Raw genomic sequence first — 17,825 nt, forward strand, 5'->3', positions numbered from 1 at the left:
ACTGTTTCTGAGGAACCTTCCTTTGAGACGCGTACTCAGTCACTTCGCAGTCACATGGGGAGATTCCAAAATCTGTTAGTCATTTCCTTGCATGAACTTGTTGCGTCAGCGTGTTGTTTTTAGGGCAGAAATCTCCTTTATTACACACTTCTTCCTCATTAAGAAACTTTGCCAGCCTTACAAAGCAACGCGTGTGGCTGGAGTTACAAAGCATCTACATCACTTTCCCCCTCACATCTGCTTTTACAGCGAATGAACCAAGATGACGGGAAGTTTTTCTTTTTTCTTTTTTTTCTTTTTGCTCTGTTTCTCTTCCTGCCCTGACGCACCCCAGAGCACAGCTCTGATTGGCTGCTCGCTTCACAACTTCCTCAAAAACAAAAACACAGAGAGCGATCAGCTGAGCGAGCTGAGTAGCAGAAAGTGCAGATATACGGCAGCAAACTCCTGTTCTGACACGTCGGTTTGAACTAAATGTTGGTTTCAGAGCGAGAGAAAACAGGGCAGCTTCAACAGGAAGTGGAGGAAATCTGGAACCACTCACAAGTGAGTGGAAGAAGTCGTCTCTCAGCAGCAACACAGAGTGAAATATGGGCAGTGAGTACAAACCGCTGTCTCCAGCAGAGTCATGCACAAGTCTATCCATTGGTATGTATGTCGTCCTCAAGTCTTTCTTTCTCTTTCACGACAAACATGGTTTCACTTTCACATGGAACATAATGTACAGCCTTTCCCATGGAAACAGCGTACATTACACTGGAGAACAGATGTTTTCATACAGCTCTGGCAGAAATCTAATTACAGTTGTTGTTTCTTATCTGCTGTTGTCTGTCACTCTGATGTTACTCAGTGAGACCAGGACCTGTGTCTGTCAAACATCTCACAGGCCCTCACAGGCATGATGATGAGAGTTAAAGTAGCTCAGGGCGCAACGTGAGGGTCGTGTATGAAGCTTCCTGCACTTCTTTTAAGCAGAAGAAGGACTACGCCTTGGTGCTACAACACCAGCTGCTCAGCAGAAATTATGATGGTGTAAATGTCTTACAAAGTGGTGAAATTCTAAGTCTATAAATCACGTCTTTCGCTGGAGGCTTTATGTGTAGAATCAGATAATATTGGCTGCTGAATTGCTTGGGTTATATGAATAAGTAGCTATCTTAAATAGCTTAGTTAGTAATAATAGGACTGTACATAAGTAAGCATTAGCAGCAGTTGTGTCTTTAAACATAAATATATGTACAATTAAAAATATCTAACTTCCTCACGTTCTTTTACAGCGCTCCTCTTCTGCTGTCCAGCAACACTCCTTGTTTAGAGGTTTCTCGTTGCAGAGGATACTAATCAGCTCGCGGTCATAGTTAGCCTTTCTGATATCTGCTGTGCTTCTGGAGGGAAGATGGATTCAGAGACTACAGACCCAACGCCTGCTTGTGTCAGGCAGCCAGGGTCTATTTAAAGATGGCGTAGAGTTGTGTTGTGGGAAATAAAGAGATCCCAGCCTTTCCTTCTTTGATTCCTTTTTAAATCTGTCATCACAAGTGTCCCAACTATACGGAAGTGCTAAATGGCTGGAGTGCCTGTTTAACTTGTGTGCCCTTACAGCTGAGGGAAATATTAGTTATGGCCGTGCTGCCATGGCCGTCTTGGGAAATACACTGCAACAATATGAGCCATCTGTCAAACATTATAGGCCCGTCCTCTATAGTTTAACATAAATAGATGATTAAACAATGATTTGCACGCAGCTTGTGGAAAGGGATGAATCTCCACATTTTCTGATGCTGTGATGCAACCAAAGTGCACGTCACTGCTGCTGAAACTGCTCGCTGCAGCCAGTTTGCCATGTCGTCTTCATCAGTTTTTACATGTGTTCTTTGTTGCATCCTGCACAAATTTAGTCACAAGCGCTATGATTTTGATTCCTCTCAGTTTCTTTTAATAAGCTCTGATTTCTTACCTGGAGATGCCTCATGAATCCAGTGTGGAGTCTGTCTTCAGACACAGATTGAGGCTCGTGTCCCTGCTATGTTCTATTTCAGCTGATCGCTTTGTGACCTGGTTCACAGAACAGAAAAACAGAAGTTATCGCTCACACAAACACTGATCCCTGCTTCCATCTAGAGGTGCTCTCGGCCTGCGTTTGGAAGTCACGACGGCCGTGGTGTTAACTTACCAGTCCCCCAACCCCCACACAACCCCACCCCCATTGTAGCCAGATGGCTGTCACACAGGCGGTGCCTCGCCCAGACCATGCTGATTTCCCATCATTCTTTTGTTAATGAGGTCGTTAGCAATGCAATGGACAATTAAATTATCTCAATCTGGCATTTTGCTCGTTTGTTTACTGTATGGTGTACAGTACATTCTGTCAAACTCAGCAAGCGCCACAGCTCGCTTGGACTGCCTCTCCTCAGATTAAGGCTTCTATCCTTCTGCCGTTTTCTTCTTGTGATTCGAGTGAGTCTGTGCAGCAGCGAATTAAAACGTCACTGACAGACACCCACTACTGTTACCACCACTATACAGCCATTTTCAGAGAGCCGGGTAGAATAAACAGAACCCTTGACAGAGTTTCCATCGGTACATTCTCCTCTGTGATAGAGGGAGATCAGCGTCGCTACCTGACGAACTGTATTTCAGCACATCATCACCTCGTGTGGAAGCAGCACAGCCCGGATCTGCTGCTGCTGCTGCTGCTGCTGCTGCTGCTGCTGCTGCTGCTGCTGCTGCTGCTGCTGCTGCTGCTGCTGCACAGAGGAAGTTTTGTTAGCTGTTAAAACGTGCAGAGAGGGTGACTTCAGCCAGTTAGTCAAGCAGTCACCTTCATGTGAAGCGCCGCCAAACACTGACATCGCTGACAGTTAATTATGGGAGTCACAGATCATGCAGACGTGTCAGCTCGGCTACGATTGACGCTCCGCATGTTTACATCTCTGTTGTAACGATGTTTTCTAGTTATTTTCTCACTGTGAGCAGTGCATCCGTTATTTAGCTGCAGAAGTGCCTCTGGGCTTGCCATAATGATCGTAAAAGCAGCACAGATTTGGGGGAATGAAATCTTAAAAAGGACTTGTGGGTATAATTGGTGAACCTGCCATCACAGTAACTTTGGAAATGTTTTCGGTCAGGCTGTTGAAACACGCACACTGCCTGTTAGCTCGACTGTCATGCTCTATATGTTCCTGCGTGGCTCCTTATTTTCTGCAAACTCTCCCACAGATACAAAATTATTCTGACAATGAGTGAAAGCCAACTAAACCTGATATATTGTTAGACAGGCAGACGGAGAGGAAGCAAAGATACGACTTTTGACACGCAGTAGTATTTGGAAGGTGCTTCACTGGAAAGATGATTCATTTTTAGACCGGGTGGTTGGTGTCTGCAGCAGGGAGGCGAAGGAAGTGGCAGCTGCACATTTAACCCAGAACACCTGACTTATTTTTTTTTACTTAACCAAACTGGATGTTGAGAAGAAAAAAAAGTTTATCTGTATTTTCTGTTTCGCAGCTTGTCTCACAGATATTAATGCAAGGTGAGGTATATGCCTGGTCAGTAATAAAATCTGCTTACACAGAATCTGATGGGTTACATTAAAAACCCACCCTTTGATTAAAAGATTTTTCATCTGAAGATAGATTTGCACCTGAAGCAATCTGCTTCAACGAGAGGCCCAAAAGAGACAGGAGCTTCTGAGGCAGCAGTTTATTCCCCACTAAGGAGAGCATGCAGATGACAGCTAGCTCTCGCTGCTGTCTCCAGCTGTTTTATGGGATGAAACCAACAAATCTGGCTTCTAGCTACTGTCCAACATTTAGCTTCAGACATCATCACTGACGGCGATATCGTTTGCTGGTTAAATCAGAGCTGCTGGTTGCAGCACAAAGGAGCAGAGACTCTGAATGGATGTTGTGGCTAACTCCAGCCCCGGGCTGGGACCACATGCCTGCCAGCTAGCGCATGATATATTCCACCGCTCACCTTTTATGTCCACTCCTAATTGAACCGGGAGGGATCATTTTACTGCGAGATATCAGGCATCGTTTCAGCTGCCAGTTCAAAGCAGCTGTTATAAGTTGTGAAGGCAGCAAACAATGTGTTGTCTAGCAATTAACAAGTCCAGATCCTTCTTTTCACTCTGTTTCCAATCGCACTCTCACGTCAGGCCGGGCGTCGGCACATTTCAGACATCCTGTTCACATTTCATGAGCTAATGTAGAGAAATGATGAAAAATCAATCAACACTCATGTCAGTCATCAGACTGGTGACCTGTCACAGTAACCTGCCTCTTGCCCAATGCATTGTGGGATGTGCTTCAGCTCCACGCGACCCTGAAGATGATGAATCTGTTATTTGTTCATGGTTAAATTGTTCTGTATCACTGATGCAAGTTTTGTTCTGTGTAATTCTCACTGTGGGAGTAAGTACTTTCACTATTCACTGCATTTTAAAACAAAGGATGTCCGAACATGACGATGAAGGGAAGCATGTGGCGCTTAAAGCGGCACTTATAGGTATTTTCATATGAACAGTGGCTCAAATGTCTGCCTGTGTTGTGAAAGGGGCTGCTCACTGTGACAGACCCACAGAAACCCGCCTGATTCTGCAGTCGTCCTCAGCTCCACCGAGCTTTTAGCATCCTTCATCTCTCTAAACCCGCCTTACATTTCCTGCTCAGCACCAGACAGCAGACAAAGTCAATGACTAGCTGGTGATTTTAGTGGAGCTTATAGCTGCTGAAAAGCCTCATATGGTGGAGACCAAACCAGAGATAATATTGTACTTACATCCTCCAGGTGGCCAGAAACGTAACTCAGATCAATGCTTATGTCACTGCTTGTGTAAAAAAAAATAAGAAAGAAAGAAAATGTAGCTTTGAGGTTTGTGGGTTCACGTTATTTTGAGTGCCTTAGTGGTTTTGCTATTTATTATTTGCTGTTATTGTAAACTAAAACATATCATATACAACCAGATGAAAAAAAAAACTGTACCCGCTTCCTGTTCTGTTTGAAAATGAAATAATGTCACTGTTAGCAAAGGAGAAAACAAACCAGTTGATTATTGAAACTCACCTGTGCATTGCTGTGAGGAATGAAACCGTTACTTTGAAAGCCCACGTTGACTTTCCCGCTGGGAGCAAAGTGAAGGTCTGATGCTCGAGGGAGCTGCACGCTGTGGTGAACGCTGCAGTTTCAGTGGGAGTGTTTGCAAAGATCTTCCTCTCAAGAAATTCCAATGATTTTCATCTCTGATCAGCTCTGAGTTAATTAGCGGTTTCCTGACCAGCATGGATCTTAATGAATCAGGGGTTAGCCTTTGATGCACTGTGAAATCATTGCTAAACCGCTGGTAACCTCTATTTTCTCCTCTTCCTCTACAGAGGCGTCAGAGTGCTTTATATGCAGGGATGTTGAACTTACAGCCAGTGACCCACTGAGGAATTTCTGCGACTGCAAGAATTTACTTGCCCATCACGTGTGCCTGTCCACATGGATCCAGACGGTAAGACGGTCTTTCCACACAGCCAACCTTGATATTTTGAATTTCAGCCTGGCTCGTCCTCCACGTCAGCCATTTGTTGGAATGTGAGAGGGGAAAGTGTCTGTGTTGGATTTCTAACAGTGAATAAATGTGTTTGCCATGTTAGCATTCCTTATTGAAACAAAACGATGCTGTTTGCCTCAAGGTAATGAGCTACCTTTCAAATAGCAATACCAATTAGTTTTAATGAGGGTTGCTAACAATGGTAACACGTCATCGTTATGCAGTTGAAACACAGAGGCTGAAACAGTGAGAAGTGCCTCATAATGGACTGGCAGGAATCCAGGAAGCTATCATGCACCTGACACCTGTCACCTACTGCAAAGTATCTCATTAACATCTGTAGCACTCCTTGAACCAGTAGTTGTATTGATACAGCCGTCACTGATGTGCCGTTCTTGCAGTGCACCTCCAAAAAGATCACTTTACGCTCATTGCAGTTAATGAAATGTAAGTTTCTGTAGGTGGCATATGCTGCTCTTCCTGTGCTGTCATGGTGCTCATTGCTGCTCATGCTAATTACTCTTCCTCCATTAATTCCCAGCCAACTGCTGCTGCTTCCGCTGCCAGAATTGTAAAAATGTATAATTGCCTCTGTATAAGTGTTTTCCCAGAAGTAAAAAGTAAAAGCTAAAAAGTAAGCGAAGAGGTGTGCTGATGAGGAAATGTAAGATGAACTGCAGATTTTTACACCTCGCCTTAAATTTTTCATAAAAGTAATAAACCTCCTCAGTGTGCAAATGAGTTTTTTTGTCACATGACATGAAAATGTACTTTAGGAGCTTCTTACTTTGCACAGACTCGTTATACGCTGATGTAATCACTGTTCAACCACATTAAATGACATCAGAATGATCACATGACTGAAAGCATCTCAGCCTACAACATTCTGTAAGTTAAATCTATTTTTCATCAAGTGACAATGTGTGATATGAAAAGGCTCAAGACTCATCACCAGCTCTACCGTTCCCCTCAGCTCTACTGAGCTTTTAGCCTCTTTTAGCTCATTGTTTGCTTTACATCCCACTGTTTGGTTCTCTAATAGCAGTCAGCGAAAAAGCTTTGATAAACCACCACAACCTATTAACACTAACAGCAGACCGACAGTTAGCGGCTAGCTGCTGAACACAGGGAAGCGTTTAGCAAAGAAAAGCCTGATTTGCTTGTCAGGAGTTGGTGGAGGCTAACCTGAAGCATCAGATGATTTATAACACAATGTGGAAGTCATTCATAGAAACTGTTTGGAAAAGGGCTCTTTCCAAAAAATGCCTGGCAAGTGATTGGACGAACCATCTGTCCATCACCGTCTATCACAGGCTAACTTCAACCAGTCAGATCAATGAATCAATCAGAGACAAACGGACGTTGAATATTGATTTCACGAAGGCATTTTTAGCTTTTGCTTTTTAGCTTGTGGAGTTCAGCTGTCCCCGAAGTGCAAACAGAGCTGAGCGATGCATCTTGAAATATGTTGTTTAGCTGCTAATATGAGTCAGTTAAAGGCAAAGCCCACCAGGTTCACTCATCATGGGGGGTTCTACCCAGCCTGTTGTATGTAGTCTTGCGTTGCTCTGAGGGACCTCAGTCACACCTGAGAAGATAACCTGGATGAGGTTGTCACAGTTATCAATGCTTGGCTTTGAGTTTTGCTGGCATTTAACAGGCTGAGAGGATCTGATGAGGAGGCCCTATCGGGTTACTTTATAGGAAGTATCCAGTATTTATGGAGCTTGATTAACTTCGAAGTATCTTGGAATCTGCTTCACTAATTCTGACCATTTCGTTTTAAATCTGTGTCTCGCCAGTCGGCCATCTTTATAGATGTGCAACACTAGATAGCTCGAGTGCCGTTTGACTGGAGAGCCAAAGAGCAGATAAACGGAAAATTAATTCAATCTGTGTCACTTAAGCTTTTTTGGACTGTACAGTATCTGTATTTATCTGTATGATTTTTCAGTCGCCCGCTCCCATATGACGTACACGCAGAGTGCAACTCCAGACGATAACATCTAGATCCAATTCTGTACCAGAGTACTCTGTATCTGTAAGTCACCACGCTGTACATAACAGACGAATTACTTATTATCACATACAGTCGTTCTACATTAATTAAGGATCAAATGTGTGTCTGCTGGTGAATCTATGAGCTTCTGGGTCTCTTTGGATACTCCACAAGTGGTAGACAACATGCTACAGCAGACCTTTCATCAGCACCACCCAGCTGTCAGAGTGAAGAGCCACTTCCATTAAGTGTGTGTCTTCCCACTATACAATTATATACAGACACACAAGCTCAGGCTCATGAAGGAGACACGCACACACCCACACACTCTGCTGAGAGTGTGTGCCGATGCTGCGAGACTACTTTAGTTTTTTGTGTGTGAGAGGAGCAGAGAGGGAGAGGGAGTGCGACCTTTTAGAGTGCTCGGGGAAGGGAGGCCCTTTCCCTTTTACGGAACAGAAATCAGCAATTGACCTGTCACTTTTGCTCTGATAGCCATCTCTGGAAAGCAGGTCATGCACATATGTCTAAAGTGCCTCTTAACCGCATTTTATGAAGCCAGAAAATGTAATCCAATAATGATTTGACTTGCGAGAGAGAGGGAGAGAGCTAGCCAGCTGGGAGTGATAGCATGCACCGTTACCGCCGCTAAAAGCAGCTCGGACAGAAAAAGGGCGAATTCCACGTCCTTATTTCATTTCACCCACGACGGTATCACACAGATGTTGTCACTAAACAGCGGGCAGGACGAATTCAACACATTCAAGCGCTGGCGTTCATTTCCACAACTGTTGATACATACTTGAGCGTGTTTGCAGCAGAGGACCATCTGAATGATTATCATCTGCACTGAGGCAAACCATACGCTATCTTTTTTTAGACTGCCTCATTTGTGGCCCCCTCTCCTTCCCAGGTTCCCAAAGACAAATAGCATGGCACAAAACTAATTAGTAACCAGGAACTAGTTAGGAGATGCCCTTTGAAAAACATGTCCTGAGGCAGGATTTAAATATAGGGACAGAGTCAGTGACTGAGTGTGCCTAGGAGATCCCGGCCTCCAGGCGCAGCAGCACTTTGACCCCTGACCCTCATTATAGGGAGCGCATTCCTAGAGGGGTGAAAACCCTCACAGCACAAAGTACAAGGGCATGGGAGGACTGTATGGCTCGCACCAGCCGAGTGTGGCCTGGTGTGTCTCACTGCCCGGCCCAGCGACGGCTGGAGAGTGTACTGAGCAAGGACGCAGGCTTTTGCAAAGTAATGGCATACAGTCGCTTCCCTGACAGATAAACATGTTTTTCATTTTTTTTTACATCTGGTTTCACTCCATTGAAGTTAATGGGAATAGCATTCTGCAAAAAAATAAAAAAATTGCTCTGCAAAATTTGGAAGCTCATCCATCTGAAATAAAATACATAGCACGTAGAAACAATGAGCCGGTTTGAAAATGCTAACAGCTCGCTAAATATAGCATTGATTCAGTGGAGAGTGAAGCGTTGAGTGCGAGGAGATGAAGAACATAAGAGAAGAAGATGAGTTTCCGCGCTGACACGTATTAGATGTGTTTTTGTGTGTGTGTTTACGTCAGCGAGCGTGCCCTTGACAATGAGTGTGCATGCTTATAGTTCCCTTTAAGTGTGAGCTGTGTGAATAGTGAGTAACCCCCCCTCCCCTCCCCCCTGCCACCGCCCCTCACCCTCTCTCACTCCCTCTCTCTCTCTCTCATGGGTTGATAATTCTCACTGCAAACAGACTTGGTTTACATTCATTAGCCCAACACTCACAGCAATCAGGCCACAGTGCCAGGGGCAATGGTCCTCTTTATAAAATCACATTGCCTAATAGCAGTGTTCTATAATTATATGCCATTAACATCTATCAAAATGTGCTCCTGCATGCCATGCGTATTAGCAGTGGATTTGGCAGTTTGTGTTTGCACAAATGCTTTTCTTGTTATTAGCATCTTCGGATAGTTAGCACCAGCTTGGAGATTATTGCCAACGTGTTATTTTTGTTTCACGAGCAGCTCTGTCATGTGTGCATGAAGCGTGTGCTTTCAAACTACATGTAGTTATAGATGTGTGGTTACTTTCTCTATGGCTCAGAGAGAGAGAGTTTGTTCTAAAAATGTCTTGTTTTTCACCTCAGGGCTCCTGTGCTATGCAGGTTTTAGCACCGTAATTAAATCAGCCTTGTTATCCATAATGCACCTTTGGTTTAAAGATGCGATCGCATTTTCCAAACAAACCTAATTACTTAATTAGTCCAAACACAAACGAACTATTTGTCACTTATGCCTGTCCAGCTATAGAACTGCTGTTGTGATGGTTCACTGTCGCTAAATTGCTTTTAAATATTGTTTCCTGACAGGGATGTGGGTGTGAAGACAGGCTGCGATGCATCGCCTGCAAAGCCAAGGTAAGTGTATTGATGTGCGTGTGATAAATTCAGGGAGATATCTGAGGATGTCTCATTCTTTTAATCTGAATGTGTGAAATGTAGGTAGCGCGCATTTAAACAAACACCGTTCAAGTCATTAAACAGTGGCTGCATCTCGCAAAACACATTTAAACAGAGCAGATCCATAATACTAATGAGCAATCAGGTCTTTGTTTTGCTCCGTGATTTAGCTGGTTTGCCAGCAGTTGTGTTGCTTATGAGCTGTAAGCTGTCTTTTATTCCTCATTATTGCAGCAGAACACTCGCAGTGGAAAAGGAGGGAGAAACATTACAATATTTGGCAAAGGATACAAGCCATGTAATGACAAAATCTGTATTCATTTCATGAGCAGAAATTAATCACGCTTTCCTGTGGTACATTCCTAATGCAAATTCTCTGTCAACACATTGTGTCTTGTGTTTGTGAGTTCATTCGTATGAAATGGTGGAGCTGATGTGTCACCACAGATGGGCTTGCATGCTGGATAAGGTGGCCGCATTACTAACCATCTCAGATTAGGAAGTGTGCTGTTGATGTGTTGTATGTATTCATGCTTGTGCCGTGGGTCAAAGCGTCAAAAGCTGGATACTGAGTGTTTTATTCATTGTTTGCTCCACAGCGGCGGGTTCAAAATGTGATCTTCGCTGTGTGTTCTGGTGTGTATGTATGGGCGAGATCCAGTCTGCGGAAGAAAATGTCACAGTAACGCTGACGACGACCTTTCAGGATATTTTAAACATGAAATCGTGCGCGCACACATTCACACACTGATGGAAGTTAAATGAAACGTTTAGTCTGCGGGGAAGTCTCCGCTGATGGTTGTTATTCATCAAGGAGTTTGTGTTCGTCCCCCTTTGGGGCCAAAGAGCAGTTGAGTCCTGATGTTTCCTTTGACAGAAGACAACATGTCTGTTACACACAGCTGGAGTTTTTACCGACGAGGCAAAAAGGTACGCTTCATCGTCCGTATGAGACGCACACAGCGTTCAGCTAACGGCTGCATAAACCCATCTGTAGCGTTATTAGATGCTCATAGCAGCAGATCCACCTGACACCAAACTCTACAGAGGGGTGGAGGTCGGGGTGGAGGTCGGGTTATGCACAGGACTTTTCACGATTTTCACTTTTCCTAAACCTAACCAAGCCGAATCAAACAGCGAGCGTTTGAGAATGTGTTTGACAGCCATGTGTTCGAGGCGCTAAAAGATACGTTGTGCGTCTGTGAGACGGCGAGGAGCTTGACGAAGAACAAAATAATCATATATCCTACAAACGCTGATACAGACCCATGTTGTTATCAACATGAGTGATTGAAGATGCCTTTACAAATTCAATATTTTGGGGGACCGCAAATATGAATTCCACCCACAAAGTTGAAGCTAGTTAGCTCGGCTTATTAGCTTGCTAGCTCTTATTTCCCGATAAGTTAACCTGCTTCCACAGTTATCCTCAGCATGACTCAGCAGCACAATGAGGTGGACAAAGTAGCTAACGACGTCTGACCCGCGTGGTTAACTTCCTGTGCGGCAACTGGAATTGTAGCGATATTATGTATTGAGTATTTTAAGACACCCCCACAAGTAATGCACCAATCAGATGACAGCATCATCAGTCTGGGCCAAACAGTCACGACACCTGGAGAAAACTGATTAAGGTCTGCTGTCACTGCAGAGAAATAAATGAAACTTAAACTCCTTCGTCTTTCTTTTTAATAATTAGATTTTTGACAAATAAAAGCAGCTCAAACAAAAATCAAATTAGTAATATTTATTAAGCATGAAACATCCTGCACTCGTATTCTGGAGCAGATATTATGCACTGGGCCAAACCTGATGTAAACATAATGGATTCTGTGCTGCAGTTTACTGATTTGCTGTTCAAAATGAGGTTCCCATCATGTACCAGGAGAAGTTGTGCAGAAACCACCATGAGCTGTCATGCTAACCCACAGACTCTCCCCTAACTGTAATAATGTAACTCGATGTTGTTTAAATGGAAGCCATTTTCATTTTTTTCTGTGTCCCTGACAGTATTTGGCTGCAGGCAAACACATTTTTTAGGTGTCGCAACCATCTCTGCTCCCCTTTTAGCGAAGAGGGGACATTTCTTGCACTTCTGCAGCATCTCCAACTGACCGTTGCACTTGTATTCGTCCATTGTACCGATGGCATCGTCATCAATTATTAATGCCGGCCAGTAAATGTCTGAGCGACATCCCACTGAGAGCCCAAACGGCCATGAACAGGGGTTAGTGGCAGGACTGGTGATAGCTGCGAGTGGCAGCTGTGCCATTTAGAGAATGATTGTTGGGAAGCTTCGACTGTATATTGATATGAACTTTGCTGCAGTAAGTTAATGCATCAGTATAATAACATTTTAATGTCTGCGGTGGCACAGCCATTTAATATTTGTCCAGAGAGGGATGTATATGTAGATCAGCAACGACTATAATGATGATAGTGATAATCATTTTGTCCTGCGCTGCTATCACTCTGTAATGCATTACTGCAATCACCCTTGGTTAACATTAAGAGCCTTTAGCTATTAAGACTTTGAGCAAGCAGTGCTCATCATACAGCCTCCACTCCGATGTGCCAAGCATTTCATTTTCCAGCTTTTTTCTTTTTGATGCTGCTTTTTCTTGTATGCTTTCCAACGGGGTCTCAAATGTGGGCCATTTGTATGAGTTATGCTAATTTGTTGGGGCAATGAATGCATTAATTTCATTAGCACATGGCCTCAAAGCAATAATTACCAGAGTAGGTGTGTCACAAGCAATCATGTTAAAATTTGCCAGTTAATTATTAAGATTTTGTTCTGAGGGACCTGGATTTGACATGAGTCGCCGAGGGAAAAAAAGAGAGGCGAAAGTTAATGCATTCCAGTGGCCGAGGCTAGGTGCTTGTTGTTGAACACAGTGGGGGTGGCCGTGGCATTGTGGGCCTACTGGCACGATTTTTGCATGTTGACAGCTCACATTCTGGACTAATTACCACAAATAGCAGAGGGCTAGCTGGTGCTCGGTCAATCCAGGAGGGTGTAATTATAAAGAAAAGGAGGTCCAGAGCCGCCTAATGGCCTCTGCTCCCTTTGATTGGACTCCGGTGGAGAAGACATTGGTGGGGAGTTGTGAAGGAGGAAGAGATTCACAGCTCCTTTCCATGGTCCTGATTAGCCCTTGTCTGATGCAGAGCAGGGGCGAGGAGCATAGACTGTGTCTAATGATGCACTCTTATTAAAAAAACAGTCATTCTTGGTACCAGACGGGGTTCTTCACCTGATTCAGTAACTGTAGGAGCCATGTTGGCACAATGGAGATCTGTTTTCCAAAGTTTACACCTGTCAGGGAATTTAACGTCATCAGTGTGGCGCTGCTTCACTTTCACTGGCGTTGTCTGGTAATAAATTCAGTTTTAATTTTTTGTGACGGGACACAAGGTTTTATAAGACGGGTGTCTGAAATGTCTGCATGATTTCAAATTCTACATAAATATATATATTAAAACCCTTTGACACAACCGGTCGACTGCTGATACAACAGAAAGAATTCAAACTGAAATCTAAAAACAAAGATGCAGGTCATGTCAGCCTTTTTAGATTTCATCAGAACAGGTCAGTTACTGTATTTTTTGTATACATAAGTACATATATATAGTTTTATTTGTTTTTTTTGTTTTGTTTTTTCTTCCTCTCTGTCTCAGATGCTAAATGTGCTAGTTAGCTCTTTACTGCCTCAAAAAGCATCTGCCTCCTATCTTTCATCTAAAATTAAATCTTGGTGATTGATGATAAAAATGGATCTATTCTGAAACATTTTATTGCTGACAATAAAACGGATTATACATTTTCTTTTATAAAACATAAACATTTTATAGTGTTGGTGTTTTCCAGCTTGCGCACCCGCTCTGATTTATATCTGGGTTTAAGAATGACATTGCACCTCAAATGAACTGGTTTTAAATACCAGGGGGCAATTAAAGTTATAATTTAGGATGTGGTGCAGACAGAGCAACACTCTAACCCGACAGCTTAGTTTATACGTTACGTTAATGTAACTTCAAATCTTCTTCTGCACCGTTTTGGAACTTTTCCCGCCCCTTGTCTCTCAAGTGTCTCCTTAAAGGTGTTAGGGTTTACGCTCCCATCCCCCTCCCCCAAAAAAATGTTAATCATCACTTGATTTTATATGGAAAGCAGATTATCCTTTGATTTTGATGAATGCAGCAGCTGCCAGACTCTTCATTTGACTAAAAGCAGGACATTCTGCTGAGGCCTCTCGTATGTCACTAAGCCTCTGTCAGGACAGCACTGTGACAGGAGATGACACATGAAAGGAATTCCTCCTCGTGGCTTTCCCAGGACAATGGAACATGGCCTTGAGGTAGTGTGTGTGTGTGTCTGTGTGCGTGTGTGTGTGTGCGTGCACATTGCTTCATAGTGAACTGCTGAAGTACAACAACAGACACACACCAGCAGGAAGGAGAAAGGTGTTTGCTCTGCGTATCTCTTCAAACAGAGCTTTCTCTTTTTCTCTCTTTTAGTTACAACATTGAATTATTTATTTTTTAAATATAAGCCTTTTTCTTAAAGTTAACCTGAAATTTGGGTTCTCACTCTTTGTGTGAGGTCATATAAAATCTTTTAAAATAAAGTCTTTCTTAAAAGAGTCCTTGGCAGTGTTTGACTGACATCTGCAGGCATAGCTAACAGCTAACGTGCTGTCAGCGTCTGTGGTGCAAACTGCTACTGACAGAACTGACTTTGAGTTGTTTTGTCCCTTTTCAACAAACCCAGTGTGAGCTATCAACCACTGACAACACTCATCAGAGGATCCATCACGCTAGCTTCCATTTGGAAAGTGGATGCTAGCTAGCCTAGCTTGGTAGCATTGATACTGATTCCCACTTTTTGTTCCCATTTTCTTAACCCTCGCTGAGCTGCTCGTATGTCGTACACTCAGTGTTTTACTCGTCCTATGTTGTGGAAAAGAGCCACTCAATGCAACAGTTACGTGGAAAAATGTTGTCAATGCTGAAATCACAGATGGGACTGAGTCACAGCTAACAGCACAGCTAACGGCTAACAACACAGCTAACGGCTAACAACATTAATGCCCCAGCTAGTGAGCTGCCTGTCTGGCCGATTGATTGAAGTGATATTACAAACTATCTTTAGTGCCTGCCGACATGAATCTACCAATCAAATCTCTGTGTAATATACCATTTAATATATTAAACCTGACAAAATGTCAGAAGTTTGTTGCAAATCTCAGCTTGTTCAGACGCTGTACAATTCGTGGGAAGGAAAACCTTAAAAAATACAAATAAACAAATTTCCTTGATTATTAATTACAGTTTTGACCGATTTAGTACACAAGTTGTAAGCAAACACCATTCATGTATCTCTCCTAATTTCTCATCATGAATGGTTTTTGAAAACTGAACCTTGCTTTTGTTTGAGTACATATAAGATGAGTGTAGCATCTGTATTTGGTGCAAATTCCACTCTGAATTTGGTTGAAACTTGTCAGGTTTAGACTGAAGAGTCATAATGTCACCAGACACAGAAAAAACAAAAACCACGGCATCTGGTTTGGTTGGATAAGGTTGCAAACAAGATTGAATTTACATCATAGCAGGGTCAGTCTGCAGCCGTTATTCCAAGCAAAGACTTGGACTCTTGGTAATTTCACCCTTTTTATTTAACCTCTTTGCCCTCCTTCTCTTTCCTGCCATCCGTCCTCGAGCACAATTCATTTGAGTTCCTGTTCGGGAGGGTCCTGAGGCTGATTCAATTAAGTTTCCTTTAATTGGCTTTCAGGCATCCAAACTGAAACTGATGGAGAATTAATAACAGCTCCAGTTGCTACGCACTGTTTGCAACCTTGGAAACATCCTAAAAATGGAGGCTAAGTCAGCCCCATTTTCCATGTGTCTGTTTTGGTGGTTCGATAATACAGCTGCGAGGAAACACGGTCGCAGTTTCTGTGTGGTCCCACTTCTTGGTATGCAGTTCATCTCTTTGTCAACACTCTGGATGTTTGGTGCAAACTTTGTACCCACAAAAACACAGCAGAGGCCAAAGAAAGCTCTGCGTAAGTACAGTATATCTTATTATTCCTACGTTTGCACAAGATGCGTATGGTTTCAAAATGTAAATGGTTCTCTAAAGCCATCAGATCATCAATTCGTGATGAAAGATTAAAACCGTCTAGCCTCTCCTTTAAGCCTTCACGCCATGTTCTCTCTCATTTGTTCTCTCTCTAGTTGTACAAAGCAAACATAAGAAACGAGTAATTTTCTGTCTGACAAGTAGTTGTCTGGAGGTATGGCTCACTCCGTGTCCAGAGAAAGAGAAATCATTTGCAGATGCGTTATTATTTAGGTAGCTAACAAAGGAAGAGTTGTGAAATGGCAGGAAATGATGGCTGCTGAAATTAAGGTTTGAAGTTCACATATCATTAACAGCCATGAAATCAACTTTTCCTCTGACTGTGCTTCCCCCCAGAGTCTGCCTTTGTCTTCAAACAGCGCCAAAGCAATCATTATGCTCCGACATAATGCACCATAATGACAGTAATTTCAGTATCAAATTTTCAAATGTTAGGCCTTAATTCATTGTGGTTAAGTAGCTTAGTTCTAATTCACATTTTCTACCCTTCTTAGCAGAGTGCTCAAGGAATGAGACGTCTAAAGCAGGAACCAGAGAGCACCGCATGCAGGAGCGTTTGAAAGCCTGTGATCATTTACACGAGGCCTGTGAGGTCAGAGCAGCTCCTCAGAGTGGTCCTGAATTTATTTTTTATGTTTATATCCAGCTTCTTAATATATAGGTCAACACGTGGCAAAAGCAGCAACGTAAATCCATATGAACACAATCATTTCAGCCCCCACTGTTAGCATCAAAATAGAGTCGTTGGCCAGTTAAAACCACACTGATGATGAAATGAAAATAAACTCTGGTTTTTAGTTGGAAAGTCACGGCCTGTGCCAATGTGTGCTTAAAGCTGAATCATCAAGGTAAGAACACGCTAAGACACGTTGAAATGGAAACGTGGCGCCCGGGTTCAGTCGAGTTCTGGCACGTGGTAAAAATTTAGCCTGCAAAAATAGGAAAAATTCACATCTTCCAGCTTCTTCATTTCAGCTACTTTCTGTTTGTTTTGCCGTCTGTGATCGTAAACTGAATATGTTGAACTGTTGGTCTGCAAAAGCATTTTTAAATGTCATCTTACGTTTGTTGCAACGGGCATCGTTCGATATCTGCTGACATTTCATAGACCAGACAAGTAATCACTTAATGAAGATAATGACACAATCGTGATCATACAAAGTGTTAGCTGCAGCGCTAACACCGAGCAAAACGTCCGCTCGGAAGATTCTGTCTTTTCTAGGACTGCTTCATGCCATCAGGTGGAAATTTTTCCAGGTGTCTTGTGCATCATATTGTACACACACCTCCCAGGTTCATGTTTGGTATCTTTGGAAGCTTTCCAGAATTAGGATTTAGATAAGACTTCCCAGCGTTTGTACTTGTGTTATTGGCAACATTTCCCTACCTAAACCGACACCGTGTTTGTCCGTCTGTCCATGCTTTCTGAAGTCTGTCCTGTCTGTGGACTCGGCCCACTCAGAATCATACTTTGTCTTTTCAGAAAGCCTGAACTGTTTCTTCAAAAACAGCTGGGCGCTGTAGGTTTGAGCAAACATCACTCAAACACAAGTAAACAGTGTGTTTGTCAGGGACTATTTTCAGCTGCGGATTAACACAGATTTGGTGTGCTAGCAAGTGTTTACATCCAGTCCTTTTGTTTTTCTTCTTCTTCTTCTTATTTGTTGACAGTA

At 43.0% G+C, this 17,825-nt stretch overlaps 1 protein-coding gene across 1 annotated transcript in view; it reads left to right on the forward strand.

The window, feature by feature from the left end:
* The first annotated feature begins 409 nt into the window (after positions 1 to 409).
* The window catches only part of LOC139330528 (uncharacterized), a 62,467-nt gene continuing 45,051 nt past the window's right edge, over positions 410 to 17,825 (forward strand). Inside the window, exons 1-3 of the mRNA XM_070961485.1 lie at positions 410 to 648; positions 5,379 to 5,500; positions 9,912 to 9,959. Of these exons, the coding sequence (XP_070817586.1) occupies positions 591 to 648; positions 5,379 to 5,500; positions 9,912 to 9,959 (228 nt within the window). The 5' untranslated portion in view covers positions 410 to 590. The remainder of the gene's footprint in view (positions 649 to 5,378; positions 5,501 to 9,911; positions 9,960 to 17,825) is intronic.

Source organism: Chaetodon trifascialis, chromosome 4 (assembly GCF_039877785.1).
Source record: "Chaetodon trifascialis isolate fChaTrf1 chromosome 4, fChaTrf1.hap1, whole genome shotgun sequence".
Lineage (NCBI taxonomy): Eukaryota > Metazoa > Chordata > Actinopteri > Chaetodontiformes > Chaetodontidae > Chaetodon > Chaetodon trifascialis.